Source organism: Drosophila willistoni, chromosome 3R (genome assembly GCF_018902025.1).
Source record: "Drosophila willistoni isolate 14030-0811.24 chromosome 3R, UCI_dwil_1.1, whole genome shotgun sequence".
Taxonomy (NCBI): Eukaryota; Metazoa; Arthropoda; class Insecta; order Diptera; family Drosophilidae; genus Drosophila; species Drosophila willistoni.
In genome coordinates, this window is record NC_061086.1 from 6240455 (window position 1) to 6254098 (window position 13644).

General features: G+C 34.7%; 1 protein-coding gene across 2 annotated transcripts in view; it reads right to left on the minus strand.

Moving 5' to 3' along the window:
• LOC6650866 (serine-rich adhesin for platelets) overlaps nt 1-13644 on the minus strand; it is a 39986-nt gene that overhangs the window by 10410 nt on the left and 15932 nt on the right. The window contains exons 1-2 of one of the 2 annotated variants that reach the window (XM_023179999.2): nt 9444-9933; nt 8850-9324 (exon numbers count right to left, since the gene is read on the minus strand). In XM_023179999.2, the coding sequence (XP_023035767.1) occupies nt 8850-9324; nt 9444-9901 (933 nt within the window). In that variant the 5' untranslated portion in view covers nt 9902-9933. Of the gene's footprint in view, nt 1-8849; nt 9325-9443; nt 9934-13644 lie in introns of those variants that run through there. The other variant, XM_002073018.4, reaches the window with a different exon arrangement.

Consider the following 13644-nt stretch of genomic DNA (forward strand, 5'->3'; position numbering starts at 1 on the left):
GTTTATTTTTGCAGGTACCGGCTGGGCACACCACTAGCACTAGGCACCACATCCACCCATGAGCCGTCACCCAGCAGCACCAGCAGCAGCCCAACAGGCCAGGCCAACGAAGCGTTTAGGCGCCCGCATAGATCATTAGTGGCCCATGACAGGGCGGAAAACAAAAAAAAAACAACAACAAAAAATGAGTAAAACAAAAAAAGAATTGGTAAGTCAATTGGAGTTGACGAGCCTCTGTGGTTCCAAAACCCTTGGACTGGGCTCAATGTCAGTGGCACTGTTCCACTCCTGCACTCTCACTCCCCCTCCTCCTCCTCCTCTTTCATCCGTTATTAATTATGCATGCCGCCAGCTCAATTCCCCTTACTTCCCACTCTGCCCCCATTCTCTTCATCCTAACCTTTCTCGGACACTTGCCAGCACTTTCAGTGATATAATCGCACCCGGACTTGGGACACAGAGACTCAAGCCGAGCTCGAGCCAAACTAAGCCGAGTCAGGGTGCTGACATTGGTTCCATTCGCTGATTTTGTATATGATGTAGACAAAAGTTACCTTTTGTATATATCATATATGCGAAATAATAATTGCCCATGGAGCTGGAGCGGGACAGAGGGGAAAGATATGTACACACATATGAAAACAGATTAAAGCGATTCCAGACATTTAGCCCCGCAATAAAGCTGAATGATTAATGCAACCGGAAGTGGAAAATTTTTTAAGAAATGTATTTAGTAACTTCACCCAAAGCGACAACAAACAAAAACAAAAGAAAAAGATCTTAAAAAAAGTTAAGAAAGTCCAAGAGGGGGGAATAAAAAACTATAAAGAAACCAATTTGGAAACCATAATTAATATTAACGTTTTTGTGTGTGTTTCAAAATGCAAAAACCATCCGAATGGTCAAAAGGTGCTTCTTAATTTTCCTAAAGATGAACCCATCTTAAAGTTAGAGCCACATCTCATATAAGTTTTTAGTAGTTAAACTTATTAAGATGATTTTTTTAGCACCAATTTTGCTATAAAACTCATTTAATAATTATCGCCATGTGCGGAATTAGCACAACAACTGTTAATAGTAATCAAAACTCGAGGAATAACTATCTTGGCCAGATTGCAAGGCGGAAGTGATGCCAAGGAAATGCTACCTCTTCTTCCCCAATTCATTTCTTCTTGAATACTGACAAGCTTTAAATACTTGGAACATTAAATGGGACTTACACTAGTTAGTTTAAGGCCAATGCCAATTAAATGTCGCAAGGCTCAAAAGGAAATATAGATACAGCCTTGTTAGGGTTTTCTATACATTTGTGGAAGTCGAAAATTATGTCTTCACCTGCTTCTGTTGCTAGAATTTGTTATGATGACTATAAAAAAAATCTGATGTTAAATTGTGAAGTCCGCTCAATAATTAAAAGCTTGAGAAAGTGAGAGTTAAAGACAATATTTTGACTTTTTTTGGCAAAGTTAAAAAGTGGATACAAATATTCATATTATATCATCACATAAACAATTCTAAAACTATTTTCCGAACTTATTTATATGGCTCAAACACTTAACTTAAGCTTATTTGGCTCAAAGACTTTTCTTATGCTGATCTTGAGTGGAAGAATTGATATAGATGTGAATCTTTGACTATATGTTATGGTATTTAAAAACTATTTAATGATCCATCAATTCCAACATCAGAATAAAATTCATTTACTTTATTTGTCACTGATATTCACTTGCTAATTATGTATAATAATGCTTCTTCTTAAGAATACTAAATGCTAAATACCAAAATAAAACTTAACCATTGAGATTCTAGTACAACATCATTAAATAAATGAATGAATTTTATGTATATTTAATTAAACATTTTTAGTTGCCTTTAGAGGCTTTCTATTTAACTACTCATATTTATTTTGTTAATCATTTCTTAAGAGTTGTAAGCATTTGGCCGTAGGTTCAGTAACCTCTTAAAATCAGCGAACCATTATGTCCATCTAAGTAAGCAAAACAAATTAGAAACGCATGCAGATTATACGCAACGAATCTTTTTATAGCAGGTACATAGAATGAATTTATGGCCCAGGTCCATTGGCCCGATCCGGTCCCGGTTTGGTCTGGTCTGGTAGGGGGGTTTGGGCCCTGGTAATCTCGGTTCGCTTGTGCCAAATAAAGTGAAACAAGTGAGAAGCAAGAAAGAAAACAAAACAAACGACAAGAAAAGAGAAGACTAAAGAAAGGGAGAAACAAAAATAACCACAGAAGATACCAAGATTTAGTCTGTTGGCCGGGGCTAAGTGAAAACTGTTTTGCTGTTGCAGCTTTTGTGGCAAGAAAAGAAAGAGAGGGAAAAAGAAAGAATGCGAGGCGTTCAAGGCCGTTTTATGAAAGCCATAAAAACTCATTTCATGCATTGATGCATTTCTTCTCACAGCAAAACAAAAACAAAACAACAACAACAAAAAAAAGCGGCTAGCAGCCCCTCTGGGTTCTTCATTTTGCGTTCATAAATTTAATTTGCGGCCATAACCAAGGCAACAGCAACAACTGCAACAACAACAACCATATAAATTAGCTAAAGTTGGCTAAGTTTACTGGTTTAATGGCTGCACATGCGCTGATTACTGGAACTACCTCACAGTGTTACTCTCCCAGTAACTACACACAGTTTTCTCCTATTGTCGGTTTCCCTGTTAAACAAACATACATACATATATCTAGATATATATGTATGTATTTGATGCGTTTGTTGTTTATTACTTAATCCCCCAACGTTGCACAAATTAGAGATGGTAACAATTGAGCGTAATTTGGCCGGCCAATTGAGGCGAGGCACTCATTAATATGGAATGCATGAGGCTTTCATCCAAGGGCCGCCAAAGTGACTTCTTGTGGCTTTTTATGAGTGGGGCAAAAGGAAAAGTTGTATGTTCCAAATAGTAAGTATATTTTCCATCATAGCCAACTCTATTCCAAAGGCATTTCAAGCTATGTATCTGTCAAGTCAGCATCACGAAAATTGTATTAGTTTTTTTCCCCATTTTTTTTTTCCATTTTTGAAAGCTGATCCAAAAATATCACATTATCCGCCTCATTGACCTTCAGCAAATATTTATGTACTTTCAATTTTCACAATTGAAATGAGTGAAGTATTTCGTTTGACTTAGGTACTTTATTACAATGTTATAAATAAATATAAATGTGTGTAAAGACAAAACGTATCAATTTCTTTGGTTTACCCAGTCAGTTCAACTGGTTTCTTTTACGAGTTTATGGTTTGGTTCAATACAATTGAAAGCAAAAGCGGTATAGCGGCCAACTAACATAATTACAATGCGCTCACATTCACATATTCACACTTACATATGTACTCGTATTCACTCACTTACTCACACACATACACAAACACACACCCACCAAATGATCGTAGCTCGAATCGTTAATCATTCAACCGAAGCGTTTGCAAAAAAATATATAAAAAGAGACAAAAACGAGTTAAAATACACTTTGGCACCTTCTAAGTCCAAATGTGAAGTGAAATAAATTGTTAAACAAATATATACACCGAATTTAATACTCTTTCTATCCGACTCCAAAAAGTATGCAATGGAATTTAAACTTTTTTAAAAAACTCCTAAAATACGCATAAATTGACTCCTTTCATAATACTTTTGTAGAGAGCCTTGGTGTGGTATATATATTACATTCTCATGGTGTTCATCCCCGACATAGACCAATATATACCAATTTAAAAGGCTTTCGTATAACTTCTTCAAAATATATTCATTACATGGGCTTTGATGGGGCACAATGAAGCCACAGGCAATTAAAGTTATAAAACACTTTTGAAGTCTTTATGAACAAAAATTTTTGTTATACCAATATATAGTTTCAATATCTATCTTAACAAAAATATAATTTTCAAATCGGATCAAAAATAAGAGATGTTTGCTGGCTCTTAAATTAATCTTAACTCAACTTATTCGTTAATAAAACTAATCAATATAGTTCAAACAATTTTATGGCAGATTTGAATATTTTCAAATTTTAAAGAGGCTGATTATAGCTGAAAGGGATTTGCATATGAATATAGAGACATTTTTGTTGAGTGTATTTGGACAATGTAATTGGGGAAACGGGTAAATTTTTAAATTTAAAGCCTGGTCAGAAATAAACTATACACGACGGCGACGACTTACAAACTTACCCAGCAAATTGCTGAGCAAAAACAATGCACAATTTGTGTCATTGTCCAAGTGTGGGCGAGGCGGCGTTGCTTGATGGCGGCTGCTTTTTAACCAAAATTAAGTGTAATTGGTAACAAGACACATAGCAGCTTATTGTAATTTAATTGTGTCAAACGAACAGGTAAAGTTGGCTACAACTACAACAACACCGAGGCAAATGAAGCAACTGGGGGAGGGGGCTAGGGGAACAAATGAAATCTGCAGAGAATATTGCACAATTTATCCCGGCATGCAAATTGCATAAAATGGCTTTAAACATTTTAGTTTCTATCATCGTTTGCCACAGAATTGCCAACAAAATTGGAACGGCACGAAAAAGGCTAAAAAAAAAAAAAAAATCCACTATTGGTGTAACCAAAATTGGGGTTTGTTTTGTTTTTTTTTTACAAGAAGTTTATTTTGGGTTTTATTTTGTTGATTGTATGTGTTTTTTTTTTGGAATTAGTATTTGAATTGTATCATGGCCGCTCCTAAACCGAGTTGTGCCAGTATTTACACCTACAAATCGTTGGTTGGAGTTTTAAACAGGTTCTATATATGTAACTAGTTAAACTTATAAGCAAAAGGTCGCTGCCGGCTGTTGGTATAAAATGTGAAAGGTTTTTATGTATAATAATGGTTTTTTTCAGCTATGGATAAGATTTCTAACTATATATATGCGGATTAATCCACCTAATTCGAGTAGTTATTATCTGGTTTCAGTTGTCGATTATTACGCAATTGTAAAAATGAAATCAAAATTGAAAAATTTAATTTTAATTGCTGCAAAAGCCAGGTTACAAATCAACTGTCAAAGTTGTTCATTGATTACAACGACGATGACAACGGCCACAAAGACGGTGGTGATGATGATGATGACGAGCTAGCCAGCTAGCCAGGTTCGCTTTTTGGTCAAGAGCAAGACATCAACTAACTTGTCTTGTGATTATTGTGTCAGAAAACTGGCTTTGAAGTTGCAAATATTTGTTGTCAAATATTTCGCCAATGTAGCCCAAACCAACCGCAAGTTGCTAGTTTTAATCACATTTATATTTTTTCTCATTTAATCAAACGGATGTGAGCTAGACACAAACATATCATTATATAAGGCACTCCTTGCATTAGTTTCAAATATTTCAAGTATGTTCAGGCAAGGTGACTTAATAAGACTATCGATACTGAAAGATATATTGGGTTTATATTTCATCTAATTGGAAAATGATCAGAATAGTTTACCTATGAGATAAAAGTCTTTTCCATGAGGGCATTTTCGCTTTTTAAAAGCTGCTTATGTCTATTTAAGTGATAGAATTAAATCACATTTATATTTCTGTACATTTTGCAGTCAAACAATCATTCAATTTTTATTATGGAAATTTTTGAATAATCATAGAGTAAGCAAAGAAGCTTGAAATTTTTCTTGATGTTTTATTTTCTAAAATGTATAACTTTTCGTGTCAATTTCCGATTAAGACCGAATTGGGTCGTATTTAATAATATTTGATAATGGCTACAACTATAACCATTAGGTAGTATATAGTAAACTCCTCAGTGCTTAGGACCATATTTATCATTCATATTGCATAGACCGCCCCCTTTTGTGTGTGTGTTGTCTATTTTCATTTATTTGCCTGACAAACTTTGATGGATAGCAATTACAAATCTGTAGGTAAATATTTATATATAAACATATATGTTTAATTGTCTGACTCTCTTCCATTCGTTGCGCTTGCGCCAACTTCAACTTTGACAAAGTGTTTGCCTTCACGGCAAAATGTCAGGCTCAAATGAAAGAAAGAAGTGAAAAAAATATAAAGAAAAAGTACGCAAAAACTTAAAAGCCATAAGACCGCCATAAAGACAGACCATCTTTCTTTCTTTCTGTCTCTCTCGCTCTCTCTCTCTCTCTGTTTTCATCTACTAAATGTTAAGATAATTGCTTTGCCAATTTGACTTAATGAATTAAAGATCTATTTAATTTGAATTTCTTTTATGGACATTTATTTTAGTTTGGACATTTGACCATGTCAAAGTTGAGAGTTGAGCTTGTTTAAAAGGTGGAAAATTATTCATGAACTTGACTTGGTCGAACCGAAAGTTGACTTTCTTTCTATCTTTCACTTATTGAGATTCATTCATCCGGTTCTCTGGCATGAAAAACAAATTAAAATAACAATTTGAATAAATTGTATTCAACAAATCGAAAGAATCCATATTCAATTTCAATACTTAATCATTAGTTAGGGAAAATCCTCTAAATAATGCTCAAAATAATTCAATGGAATTAAAACCTAAGCTTGATTATAATAATACTAAACCAGAGGGCCGGGGCTAACTTCGACCGCGTCAAAGTTTGTATACCCTTGCATCTTTTTTGGTAACTCTTTCCTTACCTATAGCCATCAAAATGGAAAAACATTTTTTCTAAAAAGGCTAAAGTTTGCGAAAGAACGGCCTACAATCTTAGCATAGGAAAAAACGAAGATATTGATCAAAGTCACTGTTTTCCATCGATCGTTCCTATGGGTGCTATATGATATAGCTACCCGATCTTTATCAAATTCAGCACAGTCATTAACAGATATATTAAACTAAGAAATGTTTAATTTGAAAGCAATCGCGTTAAAAGTAACGAAGTTATTGACAAAAGTCACTGTTTTCGAGAGATCGTTCCTATGGGAGCTATATGATATAGTCACCCGATCTTGATCAAATTTGGCACAGTCGTTTATATGTGTAATTAACTCACCAATATTAAATTTCATGACAATAGCTCAAAAAGTAACGAAGTTATTAAGAAAAGTCACTGTTCGTGACTTTGCCGTTTGTATGGGAGCTATATGATGTAGTGATCCGATCCGGCAAAATTTCAGCTCTGTAGCTCCAACGGTCTAGGAGGAGTTTGCGTTGATCCAGACGGACGGACAGACGGACGGACGAACGGACGGACGGACGGACATGGCTATATGAACTCGTCTCGTCATGCTGATCAAGAATATATATACTTTATATGGTCGGAGATGCTTCCTTCTATGCGTTGCACACTTCTGACCAAAATTAATATACCCTTTTTGCAAGGGTATAAAAATGTTTAAGTAACTCTACAATCTATAAAATCTTCATTGTTATAAGCTACAATAAAGAAATGGCAGAAAGGAAAAGGTTACCATAAAAATCAAAACGATTCAAATGCCAAATACGATTACTTCAAATCTATTCCTGAGCGTGTGAATTACCGTTTTCTTTTCAATATTTTAAAACGTGTTTGAAACTGTATTGCAAACATTTTGTTATCGAATTAAATTTCAAACATGTTCAGTTGAAAAAAATATACAATCTTTTTATTAACATTTTGTCATGTCTCAAGCGAAAATAATTTATTTATTTATTTTAATATTTTCTATATTTGTTGTATAATATTTGAATCAAAGTACATACATATATTGTGTTGAGTCCTCACTCCTTCTGATTAAAGATCTTTTATAGAATTTGCGTTGATGAAAGCTCAATATTTTTTAACTAAACATAATTGAAATCACACTACAATTTGTTAATTGTTTTACAACAATTATTTTGTTGTTGTTAAACTTTCGTTTAATGGGCCATTTAGCTTTTAAGTTAGAAACATTAGGAAACTAAAACATAAAGTAGCAATAATATAAATTTTTCAGTTGCAAAGTTTCTCTAACTTAATAATATTTTGGCTTAGGATCAACTAATTATACCCTTGCAAAAAGGGTATATTAATTTTGGTCAGAAGTGTGCAACGCATAGAAGGAAGCATCTCCGACCATATAAAGTATATATATTCTTGATCAGCACGACGAGACGAGTTCAAATAGCCATGTCCGTCCGTCTGGATCAACGCAAACTCCTCCTAGACCGTAAGAGCTACAGAGCTGAAATTTTGCATGTAGGCTTGTATATACTGCAGGCGTTGTATATCTCGGATTCAGCCGGATCGGATCACTATATCATATAGCTCCCATACAAACGCCAAAGTCACGAACAGTGACTTTTCTTAATAACTTCGTTATTTTTTGAGCTATTGTCGTGAAATTTAATATTGGTGAGTTAATTACACATATAAACGACTATGCCAAATTTGATCAAGATCGGGTGACTATATCATATAGCTCCCATAGGAACGATCTTTCGAAAACAGTGACTTTTGTCAATTACTTCGTTACTTTTGAAGCAATTGTCATAAAAATTTATATTTCTCAGTTTAGCATAACTATTTATGACTGTGCCAAATTTGATTAAGATCGGGCGACTATATCATATAGCTCCCATAGGAACAATCGGTGGAGAACAGTGACTTTGATCAATAACTTCGTTATTTCCTAAGCTGCTCTTTCGCAAATATTAGACCTTTTACTCAAAAAACTTGCAAGGGTATACAAACTTTGACGCGGTCAAAGTTAGCCCCGGCCCTCTGGTTTTCTATTAAGATTCAATTTCAAGAACAAAGTAAAACCTTTTGGCTAGAATGCTAGAAATATTTAAAGGGTTTACTTCAGTACATACTATTTAGTTCCATAAGCAGAAAATAAACAAATTCTTCAGGAATGTATATTTACATACATACCATAAATCTGTGTCATGTGGTTTCAGGTGAATCACAACTTACCATTTCTTTTCGCAGTGTCGCTATCTGGGCATCCAAGGTGCTGCCCGTTGTGTTTAACTTGGCAGGTGAGGCACACACTGATGTTGTTGTTGTTGTTGCCGCTGACGGTGTTGTTGATGTTGTTGGTGTTGTTGTTGTTGTTGTTGTTGCTGCTGGGGTTATTGGCATGCTGTTTTCTTTCATATTGCCTGATATTGCAGTGGGCGGATCCACCAGTTCATCATTTGTATTATCATTGCTATCTTTAGCTAAAGGCTGATCAGCATAGCCGGTTCGCTTTTTATCACTATCTTTTTGTTTCGCTGTGCTGCTGTTGTTCTCCTTGTTATTGTCGTTGTTGTTGTTGTTGTTATTGATGATATTTGACTCTTGCGGAGTCTCAACATCACTAAGTAAGCCCGAATCGGAGCCAAGCAACTTATTGAAGCCAATGAGAGATTTTGGCAATGGAGGTAAACCGCTGATGGACAATCCACTGTATAAAAGAGATTGAAAAATAAATATAAATTTAATACATATATATATTTTCTACAAGCAAATCGTTTTTTTTGGCAAAAAGGGCATCAAGAGATGGGTGCCAGCTAACCCATTTACCTTTTCTTCCCACCCAAATAGCCATAGCCTAGCCAATAATTAATCACATGCTCATCATCATCCTCATCATCATTATCATCTTCACCATCATCATAGCAATCGTTGAGCCCCTCCCCATATCCCACATTTGGCAAGACAAGTGGCAATGTTACATCTAGATCACCAATCTCCTCATCATAGTCACTGCATGTGGTCGGCGTTTGACCGCGCCCAGATCCCACTCCCAACTCATCTTCATCGTTGTCATCGATGGTGAAGAGGCCGTCTTGGAAACGCTGATACCATTTGGCCACATACTGAGCACTCGGCGCAAACGGCCCAAAGGCACTGCGGCACTCTTCGAGTATCTGTGCGGGATAGAGACGCCTTCGAAAACCGAATAAGACGCATTGCTGCAATTCAGACGGTGTGGGCGCCGGTATGGGTGAGAGGAATAGCTCGTCCAGATCTTCGGACATATTCGCTGAGGTGACAAATTTCCGTTTGAAACGACTTATGACATTAGCTGGAAATTTTGTTTGATTGATATTTGTGAATCAGATATGTTTCAATAGAACATAAAATAAGACAATCAACATAAAACAAAAAACTCTGCATTGCCCCTTTGTAGTCGAGAATGCTGGTGAATAATAAAAATGAAAAATAAAAACACTTTTTGACATGCTACCAACTGATACGATAAGCTGACAACAATGGCATTTCAATCTGTGATATTAGCCAGCAAATGCGGACATATATACAAGTATCTCTCTCTCCATATCCATATGTATATGTAAAGGTATGTATAAAAAGCTAAAGCAACAAGTCCAGCATAGAAACCAGAAACGAAGGCTAACAGCTTATGTGTCTTGAATGTGAACTACAGTCTCTATTTGTCTATAGATTGAATTATTTAATAACCAATTTCAGCTAACGTTTGGCTTTTGGTTTCTAATTCTATGTGATTCATCAAAAGGATTAATGGCTTACTTTATATGTATGTATATGTGTATGTACATATTCTAAAATGAAACCTGCTCTAGTCTGAATGATAATATTTAAATTTTGTCCAACAAAACAAATCTAAACAATAGGATCTCTTTAAAATTTGCCCCACTGTGCCGATTCTATAGATTGTTTAGCAGAATGCCAACAACAACAATATCGTATTAGGTTTTCTCTCTTATTCTTTTAGAATGCCACAAACAGAAACGAGTTTAAAACGATTTGTTAAGCAACCAGTTGCATCAAAGGCCATTCAGAGTCAAAGCACGGCTTATTGACAATACGAGTGGTAAAGAATACTACACACAATATGACCCAATTAACGAACACAGCAAGAAATCAAAAATTTATAATGCTAAATTAACGCTTTAACCAGACCATCTATTTTCTATCTAATCGCTGGCTTAACTCTTCACTCATAAAGCTGCTGCAGATCATCGCCTGCAAAATGGATCTATCCATAAGAGGGGCATTTAAAGATTGCGCCAACCATTTCAGCATTTTCCTACCTATCTAATTTTATTTCTTTTTTTTCTTTTATTGCAATTTATCGGTCACGGTTGGGCTTATAAATATAAACTGCGGTTTCTGGCTAGTTAGCTGGTTAGATGGGACGCTCGGCTGCTTCTCGCCAGTTAAGAAAGGAGTTAAGAGTGGGAAGGAAGGAAGGGAGGGGTGGTGTCCAGTTGTTAGTGACAGCAGATTGGATTTAACTCAACTTGCGCTGGCCAGACAAATGCATTATGCATTTATCTTTGGCTATTTGCCAAGCAAAAACCAACTACGTTTGTGCAATTGTTAATTTGTATGAAGAGATGAGATGGGTTTTCATCTGTGTGTGTGTGTGTGCGCGCATTTATTGTTAGTTGTATCTCAATTAGCTGCAAAAGATACATTTGTATCTTTTCGAGGTCTAGACTCGCTGCTAATAGCTAAATTACTTTAGCTCGGTTGAATGCCCGATTTCACTTCAGTCATGCGATATTTTTCAATACTTATCATCATCGAAAAAGAAAAAGAATTCTTTGCAATACAGGAAATCATTTTTCAATCACCTCGAGGTAAAATTCAAGTGTTGCGATCCCAACAAACATTACAAAAAAACAAAAGATTATAACTATTTATAAATTATTTGCTTCCAGGCATTAAATGTCAAAGTCATCAAAAAATTAAGAAGTGAACTTCATTAGACATACATATATTTACATAGACATGAGTTGAACCTGTTCAAAGAAGAGGAGACAGAATAGAAAGAAATACTGTATCAAATTGTGCCATACCCTATAATATTTAGATCTTTTAAAATATATTATACGACAAAATTATATTAAATTGAACTAATGATTTCCATTTAACAGAACCAATTCATTTCAAGTATTTGTTATACTTTATTGTATCGAAACCAACACAAAAATGGACCCGTTAAAGGTTAAGGTTAAGTTAAAGGTCGTGAAATATTTTTAATTATGGTTAAACTAGATCAACTAGTAACTAGCAGAAGTGTAAATATGAATTTAAATCGAATTTGTTTTCATTCTTTTCAAAATGTCTTGTATGTACCTATATTTTTTTAATTTATGTTGATCTGACTGAGATATATTGTGGAATATTCATATGGAACGCCAACACAAACTCTTTGGAAGTTAAATGATTATATTACCCAAAACAAACCATGCAACTGGCAAATATAAATTAAAATAATGTGCCTTAGATGAGCTGTTTGCTTAGTTCATTAGCCCCACCAAAAATAACTTAAATCTTGATATTTAGTATATCTTTTCGATTGTATATATGTATATGGCAACATGATGTTGTCTTAAATTAAGACTTTTGTATTGATAGCGTGTTTGTCGAACGTTTATAGCTAAGGCAACTCCTTTAATCAATTTTTGAACACCTACGCTTACACACACACACACACACACACACACACATGAATGGCTGTGGCCAAATCTGGATTATATATGTGTATATGTATTTGTAGTGGGTAGAGAGTCAGAGTCGGAGGTCAGCAAAGGTTAAAACACATAACACATGCTTTTAATAACAAAATGTATACCAACTTTTGTCTTATTATTTTACTCTATTTTTTTAATCACTATCTAAACTCTTGAGGGGGTTTTGGTTATACATTTAACGAATATTCGATTATTGAAAAGCATATTTAAAGATCAGTGCATATTTTTTTTTTATTGGTTTCGCTGTTGTTAATTCAATTAGCCAACACACTGAGGCGGTTACACACAGTTTATGCCACACAAAAAAATGCCAGGCACAACACAAATTCACAATTTTCACTTTATTGTATTTTGTTTTTTTTTATACAAAGCATAAGCTAAGCATAGCAACATTTGACGTGGCTATATGTAGATCATACATATACATATGTATGTATATGTGCCAAAGACACACACAATTATTATTTGGAAAAAAGTGAGAATAAACAGCAGGAGCAGCTAGCCCTAGTTGTTTGTTTTTAGAACGCGTTAGAAGGCTGTCGAAACTGTGCACATTTTCTCGTACTCACTAATTATGATTTTTACAAACAGTATGGGAATTATAAACATATAATTAATGTTTCTTTTATCACGTTGAATTTTGGTATTTTTTTTTGTTTTTTGCTGTTTAGCTGGGAAATTTTTTTTGTTTTTTTTTTGTATGTGCTTTGATAGCGTTAAGAAATTCGCGTGCTACTAAAAAGTCAAACGTTGGCGACTTTTTGGCCACCGAGCACAATCCCCAATATCTCGTTGTGTGTATGTGTGGAGAGTCAACGGCGACAAAGGCAAATCGCAGAGATACAAAATCCGGAAAGAATACGGAATTCTCAAAGACACACACATACAGAGAGATGCTATAACCCCTCCTATATAGGAGAGACAGAAAATAGTAGAGCGCAATAATGAGAAAAACTTGTGAGAAAATTCGAAATTAAGACAAAGATATAAATACAATATATATACGAAATGCGTGCATTGATTTAATAAAAATAAATTAACACGGAAAAACACACACACTAGAGGGCCCAAGTAAGATTCAAAGTGTCAAAGTATCTATACCCTTGAAAATGTTGGACTTTGAATTTAATTTAAATTGGTTTATAGACAAATAGCTAATTTAGAAATATAAATACAATTGACTAATTCTCCAATATTAACTGCGAAATTATCCAAGTTAATGGTATGTATTGCTAAAATGTGCATACCCACTTTGGTAT